At 43.8% G+C, this 23955-nt stretch overlaps 2 protein-coding genes across 8 annotated transcripts in view; one reads left to right on the top strand and one right to left on the bottom strand.

Annotated features, from left to right (window-relative positions):
• The window catches only part of LOC125460176 (6-phosphofructo-2-kinase/fructose-2,6-bisphosphatase 4-like), a 127177-nt gene extending 114589 nt beyond the window's left edge, over positions 1–12588 (top strand). For 2 of the 5 annotated variants that reach the window (XM_048547311.2, XM_048547312.2), the window contains exon 15: positions 11303–12586. In XM_048547311.2, the coding sequence (XP_048403268.1) occupies positions 11303–11383 (81 nt within the window). In that variant the 3' untranslated portion in view covers positions 11384–12586. Of the gene's footprint in view, positions 1–6285; positions 7370–11302 lie in introns of those variants that run through there. The other 3 variants (XM_048547310.2, XM_048547308.2, XM_048547309.2) reach the window with 3 other exon arrangements.
• A 2419-nt stretch (positions 12589–15007) lies between these two features.
• The window catches only part of LOC125460312 (protein kinase C delta type-like), an 85625-nt gene continuing 76677 nt past the window's right edge, over positions 15008–23955 (bottom strand). For all 3 annotated transcript variants that reach the window (XM_048547653.2, XM_048547654.2, XM_048547655.2), the window contains exons 16-18: positions 23616–23804; positions 22487–22615; positions 15008–19160 (exon numbers count right to left, since the gene is read on the bottom strand). In XM_048547653.2, the coding sequence (XP_048403610.1) occupies positions 19005–19160; positions 22487–22615; positions 23616–23804 (474 nt within the window). In that variant the 3' untranslated portion in view covers positions 15008–19004. The remainder of the gene's footprint in view (positions 19161–22486; positions 22616–23615; positions 23805–23955) is intronic.

Raw genomic sequence — 23955 nt, 5'->3', positions numbered from 1 at the left:
GCTTGGGGACCGCTTTCCAGAACACCTCCGCTCGGTTCATAATAAACAACTGCACCTCCCAGTCGCAAACCATTTCCACTCCCCCTCCCATTCTTTAGATGGCATGTCCATCACGGGCCTCCTGCAGTGCCACAATGATGCCACCCGAAGGTTGCAGGAACAGCAACTCATATTCCGCCTGGGAACCCTGCAGCCCAATGGTATCAATGTGGACTTCACCAGCTTCAAAATCTCCCCTTCCCCCACCGCATCCCAAAACCAGCCCAGTTTGTCCCCCCCGCCCCACTGCACCACACAACCAGCCCAGCTCTTCCCCTCCACCCACTGCATCCCAAAATTAGTCCAACCTGTCTCTGCCTCCCTAACCTGTTCTTCCTCTCACCCATCCCCTCCTCCCACCCCAAGCCGCACCTCCATCTCCTACCTACTAATCTCATCTCACCTCCTTGACCAGTCCTTGTTCCCTGGACTGACCCATCCCCTCCCTACCTCCCCACCTATACTCTCCTCTCCACCTATCTTCTTTTCTCTCCATCTTAGGTCCGCCTTCCCCTCTCTCCCTATTTATTCCAGAACCGTCACCCCATCCCCCTCTCTGATGAAGGGTCTAGGCCCGAAACGTCAGCTTTTGCGCTCCTGAGATGCTGCTGGGCCTGCTGTGTTCATCCAGCCTCACATTTCATTACCTTGGATTCTCCAGCATCTGCAGTTCCCATTATCACTGATGACATTTCCAAACTGTATTCCATCAACCACCTGTCACACAGGGTGTTGACTTGGACAATGAGGACATCATTCCAGACAACAACCAGACACCTCCATCACATGGCACTCCACCATCTGCGATGACACTGTAGAGTGAAGCCACACAACCAAGTCAGAATGATTGTGAAAGTACAAGAATATGTTGTGCTGTACCTTCACTACATTGTTATCTGAATGTGTAGAGGTAATGTATCAATATGTTTCCTTGTGGATGTTTATTGGAAGAGTTTGCATTCTTTAAAGGAGAAAAATGGAATGCTCCATATTGCATAAATTGCAGAAAGGCAGTGTACTTGTTCTGGTAAATATCATTGGTAGTTATAGCAACAGGGACTATGCATTGCATCGGCAATAATAGAACTCAGTCTGTGCATATGAAACTGTATAACAGTGTAAATACTGTTGTTAATAAACTTCAAGATATCTGTCTCAACAAGATCCCAGTCTTTGTTGTATATGATACATTAGCTAATGTATAAGGAAGTGCTCAGACCACGTCATACAAAAATATCAGATGGAGCAGGGCATTTAGGAAACTTCAGGGTATTCAATCAGAGTCATCATGGCTTTATGAAATAAAAATCATGTATAACTACTTTAAATTTGTTGAAGAAAATTTTTTTTAAAAATTCATTGCGATGTGGGCCCCGTTGGCTGCGGCAGCATTTCTTGCCCATCCCTAGTTGCCCTGAGAAGGTGGTGGTGAGCTGCTTTCTTGAACCACTGCAGTCATATGCTGCAGGTGGACTCTCAATATCCTTAGGAAGGGAATTCCAGGGTTTTGACCCAGCAGCACTGAAGGTACAACGATATACTTCCAAGTCAGGATAGTGAGTGTGTTGGAGAGGAACTTGTAGGGATTGGTGTTCTCATGTACTTGCTACTCTTGTCCTTCTTCATGTAAGTGATAATGAGTTTGGAAGGTGCCGTCTAAGGAGCCTTAGTGAATTTCTGCAGTGCATCTTGTAGATGGTACACCCTCTGCTGTTGCTGAGCTTCAGTGGTGGAGGGAGTAGATGCTTGTGGATGTGGCGCAAAGTAAATAGGCTGCTTTGTCTTGGATGGTGCCAAGTTTCTTGATTATTGTCGGAGCTGCACTCCTCATCCAGGCAAATTGGAAGTATCCCATCTCACTCCTGACTTGTGCTTTGTAGATGGTGGACAGGCTTTAAGGAGTCATTCGCTGCAGGGTGCCAAGCTTCTGACCTGCTTTTGCAGTCATTGTCTGTACGTGTATATATAATAGTATGGCAAGTCCAGTTGAGTTTCTGGTCAATAGTAACCCCAGGATGTTGATACTGGGGGATTTTGGTGAATGTAGCACTATTGAGTGTCAAGAGGCAGTAGTTAGATTGTCTTTTGGAAGGTTACTTTCTACCTATCACTCAAAGTCTGAATGCTCTTTTTTTTAAAATACTCATTGGGATTTTCCTTTAGGTGGGATATGTTACATCAGCCACATGGCAGAAACAGGCCATGGGCACAACATTGCCATTGTTTATGCTTCACTCGAGCCCCCTCCCATCTTTCTAATTACTGTAAACGCCAGTTCCTTTCCCCCTCATTGGCTTGTCTAGTTTTCCCATAAATACATTGATACACATTCCCTCACCCAGTCTTTGTGCCGCGGAATTCCACATTCTCACCACTCCCAGGCTAAGGGCATTTTTCCTGAATTCCTGACCTCTTAGTTACTCCCATACTGATGGCCTCTTGTTCTGCTCTTGCCCACAAGAGAAGACATTGTCTCTATATCCATGCAATCAAAACCTTTCATCAATCTAAAGATCCCCATTAGATTACCCTCAGCCTTTTCCCATGAGAAAACAGACCCAGCTGGTCAATCCTTCCTTGATTTTTCTGGCATCATCCCCATAAATCTTTCCTGACCGTCTCCAGTGCCTCTGTACCCTTATTAATAGGATGGTGACTTGACTGCCTGGAGTACTCATAAATGTGGTCAAACTAAGGTTCAGTACTGGTTTAATAACTTGTCCAATTTTCTATCCTGTGCTTCTAGATGCAGCTTGTGATACAATCTTTAGTGGTGGTGTATTTGTACACCAGAGATCTCTTTGCTCCTCTACTCCACCCTCTATTCTTCTCAATCTGATGTCATCTGCAAATCTAGGAATTGCGTTTCGGATTCCAAAATCCAAGTCATTGATGAAAATTGTGAACTGCAATGGCCCCGTGACTGAGCCTTGTTGAACATCACTTCCCAATTTCTGTCACTAACTCTCTGTTGCTCCCACTTGATGTTTTCTGCCTTGATAGTGCTGTTCTGACAGCAATCCATTCTGCCATTCATTCCCTAACTCCATATTCTCTGACTTTATTAAAAAAACATGAATATTCATGAGTCTATTTTCAGGAACGGAATTACACATTCAGATAAATGACATCTAGCGTCCACTCCTTTGTCCACTCTTTGTTGTCACCTTGAAACATTAATAGTCCATTCTGACTATTCGTTACTATACTCCTCATTTATAGAAGTTCTAGCCTCATTGGTGGGCTGTCCATTATTTGGGATAATGTTACTGAGATAGTAATCCAAAGGCTTCAGCAAATACTCTGGGGCATGCCTTCAAATTCCACCACAGCAGCTGGTGAAATTAAACTCAATTAATTAACAAATAATGAAGTAGTTTGAACAAAATGGCTAGTGTTGCTGAAAGTGATCATGAAGCAATCACTGTCATTAAAAACCCATTTGGTTCACAAATGTCCTTTTCTCTCAGGAAATCAGCCAAGGACACTGTTTGCTTTATAACTGCTTTCTCTACCTGTCCTGCCACCTTCACTGATCTATGCACAAATACATCCAGCACCCTCTCCTCCTGCAGTCCCTTTAGAATTGTACCACTATTTTACATTGTCTTTCAATGCTCTTCCCACCAAAATGCATCACTTCTCTGCATTGAACATCACCTGCCATTTACTCACCCACCCCACTAAATTGTCAGTGTCCTTAAGGAATTCCACATTGTCTTCTTCACAGATTACTATTCCTCCAAATTTCATGTCATCCATAAACTTCAAAGATATAGAAGATGCCATAACGTTATTCGATGAAGAGTGAGATCTGCTGGGATCTTGATCAACGTTCCTTTCTTACTTCCTAAGTGCTGAGGAAGTGTCGCTGGACCTGAAACATTAACTCTGATTTCTCTCCACAGATGCTGCCAGACCCGCTGAACTTTTCCAGCAATTTCTGTTTTTGTTTCTAATTTTCAGCATCCGCAGTTCTTTTGGTTTTTGTTTAGCATTTGTTCCTTAACCAATTTGCCCAAAGTTGCATTTCATATTTATTAGTTATCAGTTAGATCCTACCAACCTTGTACAGGCACTGCATGTTTCTGAATCTGACAGCACTTCCCTGCACTTAAGCCATTGGTTGTGAAATACTAAATGTGAGATTATCTCTTGTTTGAAAAATCCAAATTGCCGTTCCACAAGGATATTGTCTGTGTACAATCCTGGTCACCCTTCTAAAGGAAGCTTGCTGTTAAAACTTGAATGGGTGCCGAAGAGATTTACAAGTGTGTTACTGGGAATGGAGGGTTTGAGCTACAGGCGAAGGCTGAATAGGCTGGGACTGTTTTTCCTGGAGCAACAGAGGCTGAGGGGTGAGCTTACAGAGGTTTATAAAATCATGAGGGCATGGTTAGGGTGAATAGTTGAGGTCTTTTTTGTAGAGTTCAAAAGTAGAGGACACAGATTTAAGGTGAGAGGGGCAAGACTTCAAAAGGACCTGAGGAATAACTTTTTCACACAGTGGGTGGTGTGTGTATGGAAAAGTGCCAGAGGACATGATGGAGTTGGGTACAGTTATAACATTTAAAAGGCATCTGAGTGGGTGCATGGATAGGAAGGGTTTAGAAGGATATGGGCCAAATGCTGGCAATAGGACTAGGTCAGATTGGGATGTCCGGTCAGCATGGAAGACTTGGACCAAAGGGTTTGTTTCTATGCTGTATGACTGACTGTATAAATTTTCATGTGGCTGTCATTGGTACATATTGCGAGTCTAGTGTTACCCACCCTGACTGCCCTTGAACTGAGTCTTTTGCTTGGTCTCAGGGCAGTTAAGAATCAGCTGCATTGCTATGTGTCTTGGGGTCGCATGTAGGCCAGACACTGTAAGGACGGCAGATTTCCTTCACTGAAAAGTATTATGATGGGCTTTCTACAACAATTGATGATATTTTCAGGGTCTCTATCGCGGAGACTAGCCCTTAATTCCAGGTTTAGTTTCAGATTCTAAACAGCTGACGTACCAGGTTGCAGGGCTTTTGCCTTGGCCTCTAGATTATTATTCTGGTGACATCAGCACTAATCCACTGTCTCCTGCTGATGCTGCCCTCAAACTTCCTCCTGGCTTTTTCCATCTAACCCCATTGACACACACTTTAGTCTTGTGTTTATCCACTTCTGAAATGCTACTTTTTGCTTTGACCACGCCCAGTGATAACGAGTTCCACATTCTTGAAGCAATTAGGGACTGCTGAGTTAAAGTAAATGCCAGTTTTGCTCATGTCCTGAGAATAAATAAATAAAATTCTTAACACTCAATGTAAAAGTTATTTTTCCTGAATTTCATGCCACTGACAATTTGATAATCATGGCCCCAATTCTGATGAGACGTCATCTCAAACTCATACTCGACCCGCTCATTGTCTCTCTGCTGATGCTGTCAAACCTGTTGCTGAGTTTCTCCAGCATTTTCTGTTTTTGTTTCAGATTTCCAGCATCTGTATGATTTGGCATTTTGTAATGGACTCACCTTCCCAATCAAAAACCCATTGATGACAGTTAAGTTTTGAATGGTCATAAACCAAGTGAAGGTTCCTTCACCTTTCATCATTTTTAATGCAAGAAATGCAGATGGAGCCATTTTTGTGTAGTCGTAAACACAGTCTGGCGCAGGAACGCAGTGTGAGGCCAGTGATGGTTAGAAAGGGAGCTCTGGGCACCAGAGTCACCCACTGCCCACAACCAACCTGCTGTTGCGACAGTCACTAACTACACAGCCTCAAGCACTGGGTCCCTCAATCCGTTGTCCCTGAATCATCCACAACTCAAAATACAACCCACAACTCAAAAATATCCCCCACCTCCAACAGCCCTCCGTACTCCATCACCCCCCAACCCACAACAACCTCCACCCCCATCACCTCCCCACACCCTCAATACTCCCCAATCTCCAACATGTACCCCCTAGCTCCAATACCCCACAGCCCTGCCTAACCACATCCCTTTCTTATTCCCTCATTTGCAATAACCTCCAGTATTATTCCTTTCCCCACCACCGCTTCCCCATCCGGCCCCATCCTCTCTTCACAGTCCTTCAGAACCCCCGCTTTGAGTCTCCTGGGATGTGGGTAAGTCTGGAACGGGGGCTGGAAGCTCCTGTGGTTTTGCACTTGGCATGTTGTTAACTACATTTGCATTGTCCTTCTGCCTGTGCTGCTGGTTTGGTTTACTCTTCACCCTTTCTGTTTTATTGTCACGCAGAATGTAGACATTTCAAGACCTCCTGAGGAAGCCCTTCTAACCGTCCCTGCTCACCAGTGAGACTTGCTGCCTGTCCTCTCACCACTGCAGCCCTATCTGGGGGTCAGCCCTCAGCTTCTAACCTCATGATGCAACTTGAGATTTTATTTCAAATCCTTAAGTAATACTGGAAAGAAATGTTTTTACTTCTGGCTGTTTTATTAAGTGTTTGTGGATTAAATGCTACTGTACGCAAGACTTTTTGGGGTAACAGTGCAATGAAATTTGTGATTGAAGATCATCAAATCCAGTTCTAACCAATCCTGCACCGATCTGCCTGACCTGAATGGACTATAACCGATGTCTGCAGCCTGAGTAACTTTCAGTATATCTGTGATTGTACATCTATTCATCATCCAATGGACTGTTTACTTCTGAGAGTTTAGACTGTGTTCCTTCAAAGCCACAATACTTAGTAGTGACTGATCAACATGAGAAAGTGAGCAGCCACCATTTGGGGAAATGTTAAGATTTTCAAAACTGTTTACATTTATTAACTCTTTTTGCATTTGGCATGTTTGTTTTAACCTGGTATTGAGTTTAACAACCTCATAGCCACACTTTGTTTTCTGGAAGGGAAGTATGTAACTCAGAGCTGGAAATTGAAATGAATTTGATCTAATTTAAGAGGAGTCTTACAATGCAGCTGGTAACTGATATCTCATTGTAGTGAAGTGAATTCTGGCAAGTGAAACACAGTCTTTAATGGGCTGGGACTAAGTTAGTGAAGTACCTTTTCTACAGTACAGCTGACATTGATTCAGAAGAAGTTGTTTCAAAGTGGTTGATTACTGTGTAAATTTACTTTTATTTCAGATGCACAATGTTGTATGTTTTGCTGAGCAGTATTGCTATAGGATGTCTCACTGTTTGGAATAAATGATTTTAATTACATAAAAGTTACAGAGATGTATAGAATGTTCAAACTGTGCAAATTATCAAAAGATAGGTGAGAATTTTTATTTATCATTGTACTGGTTTCATTTCAGTCTATCGCTTCACTTCAAGGTGATTTTAATTAAATTTTGTAGCATTTAAATGGAAATTATTTGCATCTAGTACATTCTTGTCTGTTCTATAGTTGTGTTATTGTGCTATTTACACTCAGGTACTTTTAATCTGTCTATTCAGCTGAATATGTGCCTCTAAATATTAACCTCCTGTAAACATTACATCTCAAACTCACTCAATCATGAACCTCAATCTCCTCGGCTAGCAACCTCCTCCATTGTGTAGAGTCCTGGAAGTAAATTACCAACTACCACTACTACTGCATTTAGCATTTATTGACAGCTTCAGTCTGTTGTTTTGGGATCCCTGTGCAATCCAGGTGAGTGGAATTGGGAGTGTACTGTATTACAACTAGCAGTTGATCTTCCCCTCATCATGTTGCAGTTTCTGGTAGATGCTATGCACAATTTAGCTGCTACTCTTCCTCTGTTACAGCACTGACTAATGTGAAACACTTTGGAACTTCCTTACATGATGAAAGGTGCTTTAAAAATTATTGATAATCAGAGTGATCAAAATCTGTTAGTTTACAATAAACTTGGACAGGAAGAGAGGATCCTACACCCCAGGTACAGAGTCCAAAAGTAACTAACTCCTCTATTCACTATAAACCCAGAAACTGCAGAGCAGTCTGCCTGGTGGGGAAATGTTTAAACACAATAACTCAGGACAAAATTAATTGGTATCTGCAGAAATGAGGGTTGTTAGATGAAGCAAGCAATGCTTTGAGCTGTTTGAAGTGATTGTGATTGTGAGTATTGACGAGGGTATGCTAATTGATAGACAGACAGAAAGTGCTGGAGAAACTCAGCAAGTCTCTCAATATCTATGGAGAGAGAAACCGAGTTAGTTTGGATCCAGTAACTTTTTCTGAACTCTGAAAAAGAGTTCTGTGGGGCAAGGCTAGCTGTATTTCTCCAGCAATTTGTTTGTATTTCAGATCTGCATCACCTGCAATGCCTCACCTTTTATTGTTTTGAGCTTGTTCTAAATCTGGGTCTTATACAGTGTAATATTATAGAGTTGTAAACACATTGTAATCCTATGGGCATAAATGGCCAAAGGCAGCACAGATACAAAACTGACAAAGTGACAGAAAAGAGCAGCAGAATTTATACAGACCTGTAATGATATAGAGTTAGGTTATGGCTAAGACATCAGTGTGAGACACAACTGCAGGATCTGTTTAGCTTCATGGTCCTTTACAAATTGAGTGCAGCGTACAGATCACACTGATTACATACAACCAATAAATTACAGCATATCAAAATTCACATGAGTGTAACAGAATACCAACATGGACCTAGCAAAATGCACTTTGTTCTATTAGTTTACCAGTGGTAGTCGTGGAAGTGAGGTCATTAGTGACATTTAAGCAACTGCTGGACATGCACATGGACAGCCGTGAATTGAGGGGCATGTAGGTTAGGTTATTTTATTTTTGGATTAGGATTATTCCACAGCACAACATCATGGGCTGAAGGGCCTGTATATGCTGTACTTTTCTATGTTCTATGTTCACTTCACAGTTCGCAATCCATTGTTTCATTACCTTAATCATATTGTCCTTTTCGATTGGTCATTATTCTTATCACTGTAACACAAGTGCTAAATTAACACATTGAAGATTATCACAGATGTGACTCAGTGAGTTTAATGTCCCAACAGCTTCCTTATCTGGGAAGACTTCTTTCTGCCTTTTATGTAATAATTCATCCCATTCTCAGCACAAAACTGTTCTAACTCACTGGACAGAATGTTTAATGTTGGCGACAGAAATCTGGCCCATTGGCGGAACCATGTGCCACTTCCTATAGTGATGGGCCAATAGACAATAGGTGCAGCCCTTTGAGCCAGCACCACCATTCATTACAATCATGGCTGATCATCCACAGTCAGTATCCTGTTCCTGCCTTATCCCCATAACCCTTGATTCCACTATGTTTATGAGCTCTAACCATTTATTTCTTGAAAGCATCCAGAGAGTTGGTCTCCACTGCCTTCTGGGGCAGTGCATTCCATATATCCACCACTCTCTGGGTGAAGAAGTTTTTCCTCAACTCTGTTCTAAATGGCCTACCCCTTATTTTTAAACTGTGTCCTCGGTTGTAACAACTGGCCAGAATCGGGTCTTCCTTGGGATCCTGCCCTCTGAGAGCTGAGAGCTCAATATTAACTGGTTCTCCAGCTAATGCCCAACTCACCATGACCAATCAACCCAGATCCTCCAGACCCCAGTCAGCCAGACATTAGGCGGATAAGAAGCTGACAGCTCTCGATGCCTGTCAACAGCACCAGGGCCTGAAGATCATTGACAATACTGGCCACAGCTGACTGAGGCTAGGGAAGGTATCCCTGGCTCTGTAGAAAGGGCAAACAAAGTATCTCAGCAGACCACCTCCTTCTTTACACTGGGTACCCTGATCAGATACTGAGTGCTTGTGATGGAGGGACCCCTACTCTTCACTGCCCCTGCCCCCAAGGACCCTGACTGGATTCTTGTGAAGTTATGCCCCCACCTACTTGTGATTAAGTACCAGCAATGCCAGGGGAAGGTCCTTATGTCAATCTTAATTACTTAGGTGGGAAGGATTTCCTGCCTCAGATTTTGAGGATGAGAGTTGGGTCACTGTAGTGTTCTCTGGGGGTCAGTATTAGGAATAATTTCTTTGAAATACATTAATAATTTTGGCATTGTTACACACAGTTGTTCACACCCACAAGCTTGTCAGCTGCCTATAAGGTGAATGTAATTTGGTTTGTACGGTTGTGCCCAGTTAAAGATACCAATCAGCTACTTCCAACAACCAAATCTCAGTGCATGCAGTCCAGGGCTCTGCCATCTGCAGGTGTCATCCCTCACTGCTTAAACAAAGAAGCAGTGTAAACATTGTACACAATGAGCGGAATTATTTGGTGTCAAAAATGCAGTATTCGTTCCACAATCTTTGATTTCTAAAATGTTCCTTTCCCCGTACAAAATTTTTCATGCAGTGAGTGGTTAGGTTCTGAAATACATAGCCTGAGATTGTAATAGAAGGAAGTTTAACAGGCTTGCAAAAGGGAACTGAACAATTGAAGAGAAAAGAAAATGTTGGTCTGTAGGATCAAGATAGGACAGAGGCTCCAGGTGAATTACTGTTACTGATGGCCAACACAGATACAACAGACCCAATAGCCTGTTTCTGTTCTATAACTATTGTACAATTCCATCTAAAAGGCACAGTGTTTAACAAACTCATCATAAAAGATCCACTTGGAAAAGGTAATCATAATCATTTTACTATTAAATTTGAGAATCATATATTCATATTCAAATCCAAAGCAAGAATTGCAGTTAGTAAATAGTTGCTCAGCCGAACAAGTATTGAATAATATGGATGAGAGAGAAATGTTGCAGCTTTTTGTATTGTACTCATCAGGACCAATGCAAGAATACAAAACTTCAGATAATTGCAACAAATTATACTACAGGATAAGAGGGTGTTATTGGCTGAAACTTTTCCAAAGAGACAGCAACATGTAGTTATAGGCTCCTCAAGCTCACAGCTACTTGGAAAAAGACACAAGTTTTAAAACACGTTCATTTGTTTGCAGAGACTTTATCCCTGAGTAAGAATGTAGGCCTCCCATACTATGACCTCAATTAGTTATTTAACGTTGATTGCCATTAAGCACTGTGGCTTAGCACTGGCCCTTCACTAATGGCGCACTCCCTCACTGACCCTCCGACAATGGCGCACTCCCTCACTGACCCTCCGACAGCGCGGCGCCCCCTCAGCACTGACCCTCCGACAGCGCGGCGCCCCCTCAGCACTGACCCTCCGACAGCGCAGCGCTCCCTCAGCCCTGACCGTCCGACAGTGCATTGTGGGGCTCTGGGCTTTATATGTGATTTACATCACATCCTCCCAAATCAGCTGATGTGCCCTAATCCTTTTTTGTCCATTTATTGTTTTTTATTCAGAATGTGAATGTGAATCGGACTTCGGAGGATGCACTGAAAACTGTCCCAGCTCAATACCCAGCTGCTGACTTCGAGTACTGACAAGATTGAAACTGAGATCCTTCCTGTGATTGGGCAGCAAGGGACCCGATATACACAGTGTAATCCGCCTCACTGTTCAGGGTCAGATACATTTGATTTACGATCACAGAGACGTTGTCTTCATGTGCCTTCAGAGTTATTTAACCGGCTCTCTCAGCAGGTTCTGTATTTGTCTGCTGCTTGAGCTGTGAGGCTTTCAGCTTGTCTTGTGTGCCAGCAAAGCTTAGGTCTTTATTCGTGCCATGCTATCAATTCTGTTTGTTTTTCTCTTCTTCACACTGAGATGGAATTGACACTCTGTAAGATTGCAGTTTTGGAATTCAGGGTCTTAAAAGTGAAATGTATTTTAGCACAAGCTTCCTATTATTGAATTGAGTGTAGCACTTAGCTGTTAGCTGGGTGTAGCCTTCCCTAAGGCTCAAACTTTCAAATGAACCTGTTCAGAGATGACATTGTACCCCTCTGGAACAGGTGGGACTTGACCTGGGCCTCCTGGTTCAGAGGTTTGAACAGATGATGAGGCTTTACAACATGGTGCAGTGACCTGAACCCAGAGTCCAGCCTGAGCTCACTGCAGCACTGCAGGAGACCCACGCTGTCGGAGGGGGTCAGTGCTGCGGGAGACCCGCGCTGTCGGAGGGGGTCAGCGCTGCGGGAGACCCGCACTGTCGGAGGGGGTCAGCGCTGCGGGAGACCCGCACTGTCGAAGAGACTCAGCGCCGCGGGAGACCCGCACTGTCGGAGAGGGTCAGCGCCGCAGGAGACCCGCACTGTTGGAGGGGGTCGGCACTGGGGATGTGCCATCACAGGGTGTGTCTATTGAAAGATGAGGAGATGTTCTTCCCATGTGCTGTGATGTTTCAGCAGCTTCTTGACTCAGTCATGGTTAGCTTATGGGATCTTGCTGTGCTGACATTGATTGCAGTCTTTACCAACAATGATGACATGGCATAAAATATTCATTGGTTGTAATGAGCTTGTGACAGGTGCCATATAAAAGAGAACCTTTTGTTAGCAAAGTTTTAATAAAGTGAACATGAAGCATCAGCAGCTTTGTCTGATATCAGTTCTGAGAGTTCTTCGCCAAGGCAAATTGAGTTTCTCTTTGTCATTCCCAGAACATAGAACAGAGTGTCCTCTATTCCTCAGTTCGGACATCTCTTGGCAAAGATAAGGAAAAGCACAGAACAATCAACTCTGTGTTCCTGAATATTGTGGAACCATTCAGTTCTGTGTCTTGTGGAGTACAGTGAGTTTTCTATCTGAGTGATGGAGAACCTGAATTCATTTGTGTTCATTCAGGATTCATCACTGAATTCCAAGAAAATAATCTTATTCCATATTCCACTCTTAAAACTCCTTTGGCAGAATCAGTGGAATCTCCCAACTTAAATGGGAAATTTGTATATTTACACAAACCAGCAAACAGTGTTGCCCCCACCTCCCACCTAACATTCTGTATGTACCCAAATTGACTGCTAGTTAGAGATTAATTTGTATATATTAAATAAAAATACATTTTAAAATGCTGGTTTTATGGATGAATTGATGCTACATGCTTCAATCCCAAGAAGTGCAATTGTGTAAAGTATTAGTGCAGTGTTTTGCTCTGAGATGAGAAAGCTTGTGTGCTGGGGCAGCTATACACAACATGGGGCAGATGATCAGGACCCTCAGAGAGTGGCGGCTTGAACACCTAACATCACTCGCTTTCATAAGAGCCTTGTTCAGTAAATACCCTGTGAGGGGATAGAGGCCTTGCACATCTTCAGACTGTGGGAGGGAACACGTACAGACCACCAGGAGAATGTGCAAACCTCACTCAGAGTTGTCTCAGGGTGGTAATCAATCAAACCCTGGTCCCTGGCACTGAGACAGCAGTGCTGACCACTGAGCAACCGTGCCTACTGGATCAAAAACGGAAATTGCTGGAAAAGCTCAGCAAGTCTGGCAGCATCTATGAAGAATCTATGATGACCTAGAGGCCACTTCAGCAAACCACCCTGTTCCCTGGCCAACATCTCTGTCTCTGGCTTGCTGCAGTGTTCCAGCGAAGTTCAGTAATTTTAAGGGGGCTAAACACTCCTATGTCCTAGCCCCCTACCCCACACACCAGGCCTTGTTATATGACTAACAATAGGTGGTGTCAGGCTAACAGTTCCCATTAACAACTGTTTCGCCTCCCTGCCAGATCGTTATCAACTGCTCTTCTCGCTCTCTGGGCTCAATCCTTTATCCTATCATTTACTCCTTAACCAATCCTCCTCCCATTTTCTGCATATAAATCAACAATTTTCCACTACCATCAGTTATGAGGATCAACTGACCCCAAAATGTTAACTGACTTTTTTCTTCATAGATGCTGCCAGACTTGCTGAGCTTTTCCAGCAATTTCCGTTTTTGATCCAGTAGGCACGGTTGCTCAGTGGTCAGCACTGCTGTCTCAGTGCCAGGGACCAGGGTTTGATTGATTACCACCCTGAGACAACTCTGAGTGAGGTTTGCACATTCTCCTGGTGGTCTGTACGTGTTCCCTCCCACAGTCTGAAGATGTGCAGGTTAAGTGGATTGGCCATGCTAAATTGCCCACGAGTGTCTAGGGATGTGCAGACAAGGTGGGTTAGCCATGGTAAATGCAGGGTTAAAGGGATAGGATAGGGGTCCGGGTGGTGTAGACTTGATAGGCTGAATGGCCTCTTTCTGCACTGTCGGGATTCAATTCTAGGTTTTTAATTTGTAGAATAAAGAATTGAATAACAACCACAAAACATGTGACCAACTGTTGGGAAAACCCATTTGAATCACTACTGACCTTTTGGAAAGAAATCTGCCATGCTTGGATCTGGCCGATATGGAATTCCAAACTCCAAATGTGGCTGACCCTTAACCACACTCAGGGGCAACTAAGGATCCACAATAAATGCTGGCCTAGCCCATGACAATCCTTCTGTAAATGAATAAAAAATAATTTATGCACCCCTCTATATCCAAGGGAAACATCCCGGTCTGTCCATTCTCTCTTCATAACCAAAGCTCCAGCTCAGGCAACATCCTGGTACATCTCCATTGCACCCTCTCCAGTGTGATCACATCCCTTCTGCAAAGTGGACTCCAAAACAGCACACAAAACTCACAATACTATCCACTTATGTAACATTTTATACAGTTCTAGCATCACCTCCCAGCTGTGAAGTCTTCATCTCCTCAAATTAGTCCTGTGCAGGGTCTAGGCCCGAAACATCAGCTTTCCTGCTCCTCTGATGCTGCTTGGCCTGCTATGTTCATCCAGCTCTACACCTTGTTATCTCAGATTCTCCAGCATCTGCCGTTCCTATTATCCCTGTCTCCCAGGCAATTCTTTCCCTGCTATGGCTACCAGTCCAAACATGGGGAGAGAATATGTAAACTCTACAGTTGGCTGAGGCAGGAATTGAATCAGAGTCCTGGTTGTGTGAGGCAACAGAGTTCATCTCTGGGAGTAGAATAACCTCTTCACTTTTGACATCTGCAACGTGCATCTTTTTAAAGGGAGTATTGCAAACTTTTGAAGGTGATCACTTTAAAGAACAGACATCTTGGTAAGTTGAAATCAGAAGATAAATATTTATTCACATAATACCCAGAAATGTAAATGCAATGAAAATAATCATCCCCTCACACTTTCAGACACAGACAAGGAAAGATTAATTCTGGAAAAAAAAACATGCACTTAGATTATTGACCAAAATAACATGATCATCAAATTTTAAAGTACTTCTTTAAGATACAAGCACTGTGGCCTAATGTGTTCTGGCTCATGGTTATTATTTAGAGATAAATTGAGGTTGGAAATACCCTGGGTTTTTCTCTGAAATTTAGTCTCCCCAAATTTAGCTGAAATTTGCAGATAACAAAACTTGATTGTCTTCCTGGCTGGGATGCCAGGAATTTGGCAGGTTTCTCCCCTCCATGCTGTGGGGGTCTAGACTGAATGATCCCTCGCTGTTCCTTGGAGTTACAAACTGTTGTTATCTGAAGTCAGCTACTCTTATTGTCCAAACAATTGAACAAAAGAAGAAGCTAATCGCTACATTGGCAATTAATGGTGGCCATTTACAACTTCCCTTGAAAGTTTTATATTTGCAGACTGAGTTTTGGTGAGCATTTGTTTTCAGCTTTTGTACAGGTCCAAACAATAGGAGCTATAAATCACAAGTGATTTTGTATCTAGAGAATGTCTTTTCAAAACAGGAGGGATGACTCCACCCATGTGTATTTACATTTTCATTTTGACTTCCAGAGACAGGAGTTAGTTCTTGCATTCAGAATCCAGGTTACCAGACTTTTGGCTACTATCTTTGTAGCAGCACATTATAAATTAAACAAAGTTAATGGCACACAGTCTATTTGAATTTCACATCTTAAAAAAGGTACAAATAAGACATCTTCACTGAGCAAGACATTTTTGTATCTGCTCCCCTACATTTAAGGGCAGACTTGGAAACAGAAAACATTTACAGCAGACAAAAAGAGTCAGTCATCCCATCAAGTCTGTGCAAGCTGAGAATGACCAACCCGACATAATACCGGTAGGTGCAGCAGCTTAACTGCACATCCAGATTTTGTTTTATAACACAATAAAGTTTTCTGCCTCAGCTATCCTGTCTGCATTCCAGATCCCCACCATTCTGGCTGAAGGACTGTTCTCAACTCCCCCTCTAATCCTTCCACCAATTAATTGTAATTTCTGTTTTCTGAGCAGCAGTATGACATGACAAAGACCATCCTTTCCCACATCTCTAACATTATCCACTCCCACAGCTCCTACCCCTATCTTTAGATTGCCTGTAGCTCCACAAGCTGAGATATTGGCACTCAGCTCATTCAGACTTTTGATCACCTCCAATTAAAATCTCATTACTACACGGTTAGTGTCTGTGCCCTGCTCAGGTTTGCAATCCCAGACTGCAGTGGCTCAAAGGCAGCAACTCCCCACCACCTTCTTAAGTGCAACTAGGGATGGACAATAAATGTTGGCCCAGCCTGCAATGCCCACATCTGCAAGAGAATTTAAAAGAATAAAAAACACAAAATGAGAAACAGTTAGAGGCACTGGATACGGACAAGGCTACAGGCCCTGACAACATTTTGAGAACTGTACTGAAGACCTGTTCTCTAGAACATGTACACCTCTAGCCAAGCTATTCCAGTACAATTACAAAACTAGTATCTACTTGACAATGTGAAAAAATCAGGAGGTCAGAGTGACTGTCCTTGATATCAAGAAGCCAGAGGAAAAATGGAGTCAGTGGGAATCTGAGGGAAAGGCCTCCACTGGTTAGACTCATATCTAGCACAAAGCAACCACTCTCGTAGCTACTCCATTTATATAACTAGTCTAGTTGGAGTTTCTGGTTAATGGTAATCCCCAGGAAGTTGATAGTGATGGATTCAGTGATGGCAATGCCAATGATAGGCAAGGGGCTGTGGTCAGAATCTCTTGTTGGAATTTGTCACTACCTGTAACATATGAGGCAAATGTTACTTGCCACTTGTCAGCCCCCACTGTGGATATTGTCCTGCTCTTGATTCACTATCTGACAGCTTGCAAATGTTGCTGAACATTGCACAATTATCAGCCAACATTCTCACTTCTGACCTTACAATGCAGGGAAGGTAAGTTGGACTGATGATGATGCTGATGATGTTGAAAGTTTCCCTGACTTGTGTTGCTAGGGATCCTTTAGAGCCACTCTTGACCAAACATGATCTTAAATGTCAAGGATAGTCACTCCTCTGAAATTCAGCTCTTTTGTCTATGTTCCAACCAAAGTTGTAATGAATGAGGAGCAGAGTGGCCCTGGCAGAACTCAAACTGGACATCAGTGAGTAACTGATGAATAGCACATTCAATCTAACCTCCTGCTGCTCAGTGGCAATATTCTTCACTTTCCTTCCTGTTTCAATTCACTATCTTTCCACAGCCACTATTTCTCTAATGAGGAAGTCTATCAAATCATCTTTTGGAGGCTCAGTTCAGAATGATCTGAGATGTACTCATACAACCACATCTTTCTGTTTAATTCTTGCTAATTTTGTTGGAATGTCCAATGGAGGGAACGGTGTTTCATAAAAGTTAATTCTTCTAATCATAACCATCTCCCCAGCCGTACCACATGTGGACCAATGCAATGTCACGGCCAAATTGGTGAAGGGTTTGCAGGCACAAGGCTGATCATATTCCATCCCATCCCATCCCTCGGAACTCCCAGGGCACATCACATGGATGTCTCCAAGCCTTCGGTATATGTTCAGCATCGAACGCTGCCATTTATTTGACCAGTGGGGAAAAAGCACATCTCCTCAGGTACTTGTTTGCCACTTACAAGACCTGGATAACTGCCAGGCTTGGCCTGATTAGGGATAACATTGGTATAGCCAAAGATGCCAGATAACTGCCATTCCAAAGCACCACAACCATATGTTAGTCTGTGGGAGCTTGCTATCCACAAACTACTTCTTTAATTTACATTGGTCAAACAAGTGACTGCGGTTCAAAATTAGAGATTTGGAGGGTGTAAAATTCTTTATTTATCTGTAAGCAATGACTACAAGAGCAGGTCATGGGTTAGGAATCCTGTAGCTAGTAACTCTCCTCCTGTATCCCTGTCCACCATCTACAAGGCACAAGTCAAGAATGAGATGAAACGCCCCCAACTTGCCCAGATGGTTGCAGCTTCAAAAACACTCAAGAAACTTGACAACATCCAGGACAAAGCAGCCACTCTACTGGTACGACATCCACAAACATCGATCCCGTCCCCCTGATGCTCTGTAGCAATAGTGTGTACTATCCACAAGATATACTGATAAAAAGATCCTCAGACAGCAACTTCCAAATCACGAACACTTCTATCTTTCCCAAAAGGACAAGGGCAGCAGATACAAGGGAACACCAGCCACCTGCAAGTTCCACTCAGAGCCACTCTCCATCCAGTCAGAATCCGGGAATTCCCTCCCTAAGGGCATTCTGAGTCAACCTACAGCACATGGACTATAGTGGTTAAGAAGGCAGCTCACCCCCACCTTCTCAAGGGGGCAACTAAGGACAGGCAATAAATGCTGGTCCAGCCAGCGACACCCTCACCCAGTGAGTGATTTTGAAAACTGTCCGACACATGTACAAGATTATTTTGCTTTCACCAGGTCTGTCTCACGGTAATTAGAAACACTGTTCAGAGCTGATGAAAAGATACTGCAATTTGAAGGTGACCTTTACAGCATTGTACACTTTAATCAGAGATAATGATACTAAGATGAAAAGCCGGGAGTTTAAAAAATATCGATGACCATCGTTTGCTTCTCTATTCTCAGAAAAACTTTACAATAAACCCGACTGTATGTTGGCTGGCAACCAGAGGCCATGCCCAGACACCATTACCCACCTCCAGCCCCAGACCACCCCCCCTGATGTGGAGCCGCTGTAATGCCCCAAGAATGGGCAGCCTCAGAATCACTCATTGCCACAATGATAACAGGTGGATTAGATAAAAACCAGAAAACAGTCCCAACTCCCATCCCTGGGGTCCAATCAAATCAGATGAAATGCAGGAGTGTGATTAGAGGGCTGATCATTTTGTAATTATTTGATCAGACGCTCCATGTTGGGGTTAATGAAGGAAAATCCCAGGAATGCAGACTGATCCATGGAGTCTATCAAATTCTTGTCGCCCTGAGACAGGCGCGGCTTCTCACTCAGAAACTCTCGGTCAAAGTTGCTGTAGTCACCAGGAGATTTCTGAAAATACACAGTCAAAATTTGAATGAGAGAGAAAGAGAAACAGAGAGATGGTGCAGACAGAGAATGACATTGTGATGGAGTGAGAGAGATAGAGAGTGAGCAGACAGCTGGGGGTGTGGGGACGAGGAAAGGAGGCAGGGAGGGTGAGAGGGAGCAGGACAGGGTGGAAGCAATTGTGGAGAGAGAGGGAAGGAGTGAGAGAGCATAAGATGTAGGAGCAGGATTAGGCCATTCAGCCCATTGACTCTGTTCTGCCTTTCAATTATGACTGGTATTTTTCTCAACCCCATTCGGCTGCCTCCTGATCCCCACCTGTCTGTCTTAATTACACTCAATGCCTTGACCTCCACAGCCCTCTTGTGGTGTTGAGTTCCACAGATTCACCACACCCTGGCTGAAGAAATTCCTTTTCATCATTGTTCTAAAGGTGCATCCCTTCACTCGGAGGCTGTGCCCTACGGTCCTAGTCTTTCCAACTAGTGGAAACATCATCTCCATTTTCACTCTATCCAGGCCTCTCAAAATTCTCTTAAGTTTCACTGAAATCACCCCTCACCCTTCCGAACTTCAGAGTATAAACCCAGAGTCCTCAACTGCTCCTCACACATCGAGCCCTTCATGCCCAGTATCATTCTTATAAACATCCTCTGGACCACCTCCAACACCTGCACAGCCTTTGTTAGATACAGGGCTCAATACTGCTCATAATATTCTAAACAGTGTCTGACGAGAGTCTTACATGGCCTCAGTAGTGCATCCCTGCTTGTGTGCTCTAACCTCCTTGAAATGAATGGTAACATTGCATTTATCTTCCCAACTGCCAACTCAACCTGCACGTTAATCTCAAGAGAATCCTGAACCAGGAACTCCCAAGACCCCGTGTCCTTCAGATTTCCAAAGTCTTTCCCCATATAGACATTAGTCTAAACCTCTAATCTTCCTACCAAACTGGATAACCTGTATTCCATCTATTACTCTTTTTGCCCACTCTCCCAGACTGTCCAGGTCCTTCTGCAGCCTCCCTGCTTCTTCCCTGTCTACCTATCTTTGTGCAAATTTAGCAACAATGCTATCAATTCCTTCATGCAGATCATTAATATATAACATGAATAGTTGTGGCCCCATCAGCGACCCCTGTAGAGCTCCACTAGTCACTGGCTGTCATCCTGAAAAAGACCTCTTTATCCCCACTTTCTGCCAGTCAGATAATCCTCTATCTATGCCAATACCTTGCTGCTAACACCACGGGTCTTACCGTATTTAGCAGCCTCTTGTGTGGCCCCTTGTCAGAGGCCTTTTGAAAATCCAAATAGATCATATTGGCAGGCTGATGGAGAAGGTGAAGTCACATGGGGTCCAGGGTGTGCTAGCTAGATGGATTAAAAAAAAAATGGCTAGGCAACAGGAGACAGAGGGTAGTAGTAGAAGGGAGTTTCTCAAATTGGAGATCTGTGACCAGTGGTGTTCCACAGGGATCTGTGCTGGGACCACTGTTGTTTGTGATATACGTAAATGATCTGGAGGAAGGTGTAGGTGGTCTGATCAGCAAGTTTGCTGATGACACTAAGATTGGTGGAGTAGCTGATAGTGAAAGGGGCTGTCAGAGATTACAGCAGATATAGATAGACTGGAGAGTTGGGCAGATAAATGGCAGATGGAGTTCAATCCGGGCAAATGCGACGTGATGCATTTTGGAAGATCAAATTCAAGGGCAAACTATACAGTAAATGGAAAAGTTCTAGGGAAAATTGATGAACAGAGAGATCTGGGTGTTCAGGTCCATTGTTCCCTGAAGGTGACAACACAGGTCAATAGGGTGGTCAAGAAGGCATATGACATGCTTTCCTTCATTGGGCGGGGTATTGAGTACAAGAGTTGGCAGGTCATGTTACAGTTGTATGGGACTTTGGTTCGGCCACATTTGGAGTACTGTGTACAGTTCTGGTCGCCACATTACCAAGAGGATGTGGATGCTTTGGAGAGGGTGCAGAGGAGGTTCACCAGAATGTTGCCTGGTATGGAGGGTGCTAGCTATGAAGAGAGGTTGAATAGATTAGGATTATTTTCATTAGAAAGACGAGATTGAGGGGGGACCTGATTGAGGTCTACAAAATCATGAGGGGTATTGACAAGGAGGATAGCAAAAAGCTTTTTCCCCCAGAGTGGGGGACTCAATTACTAGGGGTGATGAGTTCAAAGTGAGAGGAGGAAAGTTTAAGGGAGATATGCGTGGAAAGTTCTTTATACAGAGGGTGGTGGGCACCTGGAACGCGTTGCCAGCGGAGGTGGTAGACGCAGACATGTTAGCGTCTTTTAAGATATATTTGGACAGGTACATGGATGGGCAGGGAGCAAATGGACACAGACCCTTAGAAAATAGATGACAGGTCAGACAGAGGATCTCGATCGGCGCAGGCTTGGAGGGCCAAAGGGCCTGTTCCTGTGCTGTAGGTTTCTTTGTTTGTTTTATATCCATCGGCTCTCCATTGTCCAACTTGCTTATTACCTCCTCAAAGAATTTTTCCCTTCCAATCAATTCTGGCCAGTTCCTCACTTAGTCTTTGTAGTTACCTTTCCTCAGTTATAATACCATTACACCTGATTCAATCTTCTCCCTCTGAAACTGCAGGGGTACTTCTATCATATTATGGTCCTACAGGTTCCTTTACCCTCAGCTCCCTAATCAAATCTGCCTCATCACACATCACCAAATCTAGAACTGGCTGTTCCCTAGAGGGCTCTATCACAGACTGTTCTTAAAAAAAGCCCATCTTGCAGACATTCCATGAATTCCTTTCCTTAGAATCCACTACCAGCCTGATTTTCCAAGTCCACTGCATATTGAAGTTCTCCACGATTATTGTAATACTGCCTTTCTTACATGTCTTTTCTATCTTCCGATTTATTCTGTTCCCCACATCCTGGTATTGCTAGGACACCTGTACACAACTCCTTTCGGGGTCTCTCTTTCCTTTGTGGTTCCTCAGCACTACCCATACAGATTCTGCAGGAGCAAGAGTGAGAGGAAGTGAGAGAAAGCAGGTGGTGGGTGGGGGAGTGGATTGTGAGGTGGAAGAGGGTCGTGAGGGAAGGTCCTTTTTTTGGAGGGGGTGTTGTGGGGAAGGTCATGAGAGAAAGCCAGGGAAGGCACAAAGTGATGGGTTTGTGAGGGAAGGGTAAGGTTGGTGCTGCAAGGGGTTGGGGGGACAAGGGACGGAGAGATGGGCAGGGAGGGAACATGCAAAACAAAACAGAAAAAAAAAAGAAGGAGGCCCAACAAGGAATTGTTTCAGGAGAACGAGGCAAGGGGGTGGGATCCTCACCACTTTGGGTTTGAATGGAGGATCAATTGCTCTTTTCTCCAGTGCTGTCCAGTTCACCGTTTTGAAGAAGTTGTGTAGTTTGATGTTTCCTGCAATGCCGAGTCTCTTTGTTGGATCTCTTTCAAACAGCTTAAACAAGAAACAAAGTGTATGTGTGAAATGCAGCAAAGTATAATAATCTACTTCCAGGCCTTTTGCAAACAAAACATAATGCAAAGGAAAGATTTTCTGAAGGGTCTAGGCCCGAAACATCAGCCTTCCTACTCCTGTGATATTGCTTGGCTCGCTGTGTTCATCCAGCTCTACACCTTGTTATCTATAATACAAAGCCCCCAAAGGGCTTGAGTAGTGCAGAGGTTGTCCCTGGCTCAACTCCAATTTGCTCCAAGATGTATAGCAAATCCCTGAACAGGTCGATTACAAAAAATAAACCTACAAAGCCCCATACTGAGATTTGTGCGACACCATGACCAGAAACGCCATCCAGGATGTGTGTTTGGGAGTTCCAGGATGTGTGTTTGGGAGTGAATTGAATTAAAAATGGTTTAGGTTGGGAATCCCAGGCAGCTGAAGGTGTAGTGCTGCAGGAGAGCCTGGAATTAAATGGAGCAGAAACCTTCAAAAGGTTCAGAGGCTGGCAATCAGGGAGATATGGATGGGGGATTTGAAGAAAAGCAAACACATTTGAAACTAATTTTGCTGAGCCATATGCTTAGTCAACAATATGGCCAGATAACAGCCCATTTCCCCAAACCCGCCAACCTCAGGGATTGGTTTGAACGCTGAGTTTACACATGCCCAATTTCTCTCACTGATTTTAAATGCCAACTAATCGCAAGGAAGGGTTAAGCAAAGACTGCAACAACTCCAGTCAGTTTTTCAATGCTCCAGATGCAAGATTTTGCCACATCCCACCCATCATGTTGAGAAAACACTTCTCCCCTCCTCCAGCAATGGAACTGTGCATAAACACAGACACACGCGTGCACGCACATACAGACAGACAGAAAGGCAGTCTCCAGACTGGATGATGCAGGGTGGATCAATTGGACTTGGTCAGAGCAGGATGATGACTTCAATCCTGCAATTTGTTGTTATTCAGGGTAACAACATAAAGGCAGGTACATACCTTTTCCAGGATGTCCTTGGATTCCCTAGTGATCCAACGAGGATAGTGAGGCGTGTCCACCCGGATTGACTCAAATAGTTCATCCTCATCATCACCATGGAATGGTGACTGACCAATCAGCATCTCATATAGCAGCACCCCAAATGACCACCAATCAACCGAGAAAGTATACTTCTGGCCCAGCAAGATCTAGCAGGAAACATCAACAGAGAGCAATCAAGATTATGGAGACAAGACACGGAGGCTGCGAGGGACCAAGGTATGGGAGATAGGGAGGAAGCCAGCCTGGGTCCACAGAGCCAAGCACAAGGTATACGATGGGGCAAACACCACAGCAAGA

The sequence above is a fragment of the Stegostoma tigrinum genome, chromosome 11, assembly GCF_030684315.1.
Source record: "Stegostoma tigrinum isolate sSteTig4 chromosome 11, sSteTig4.hap1, whole genome shotgun sequence".
NCBI lineage: Eukaryota > Metazoa > Chordata > Chondrichthyes > Orectolobiformes > Stegostomatidae > Stegostoma > Stegostoma tigrinum.
Note: the sequence above shows the minus strand (reverse complement) of the source record. Positions and strands in the feature narration are given on the sequence as shown.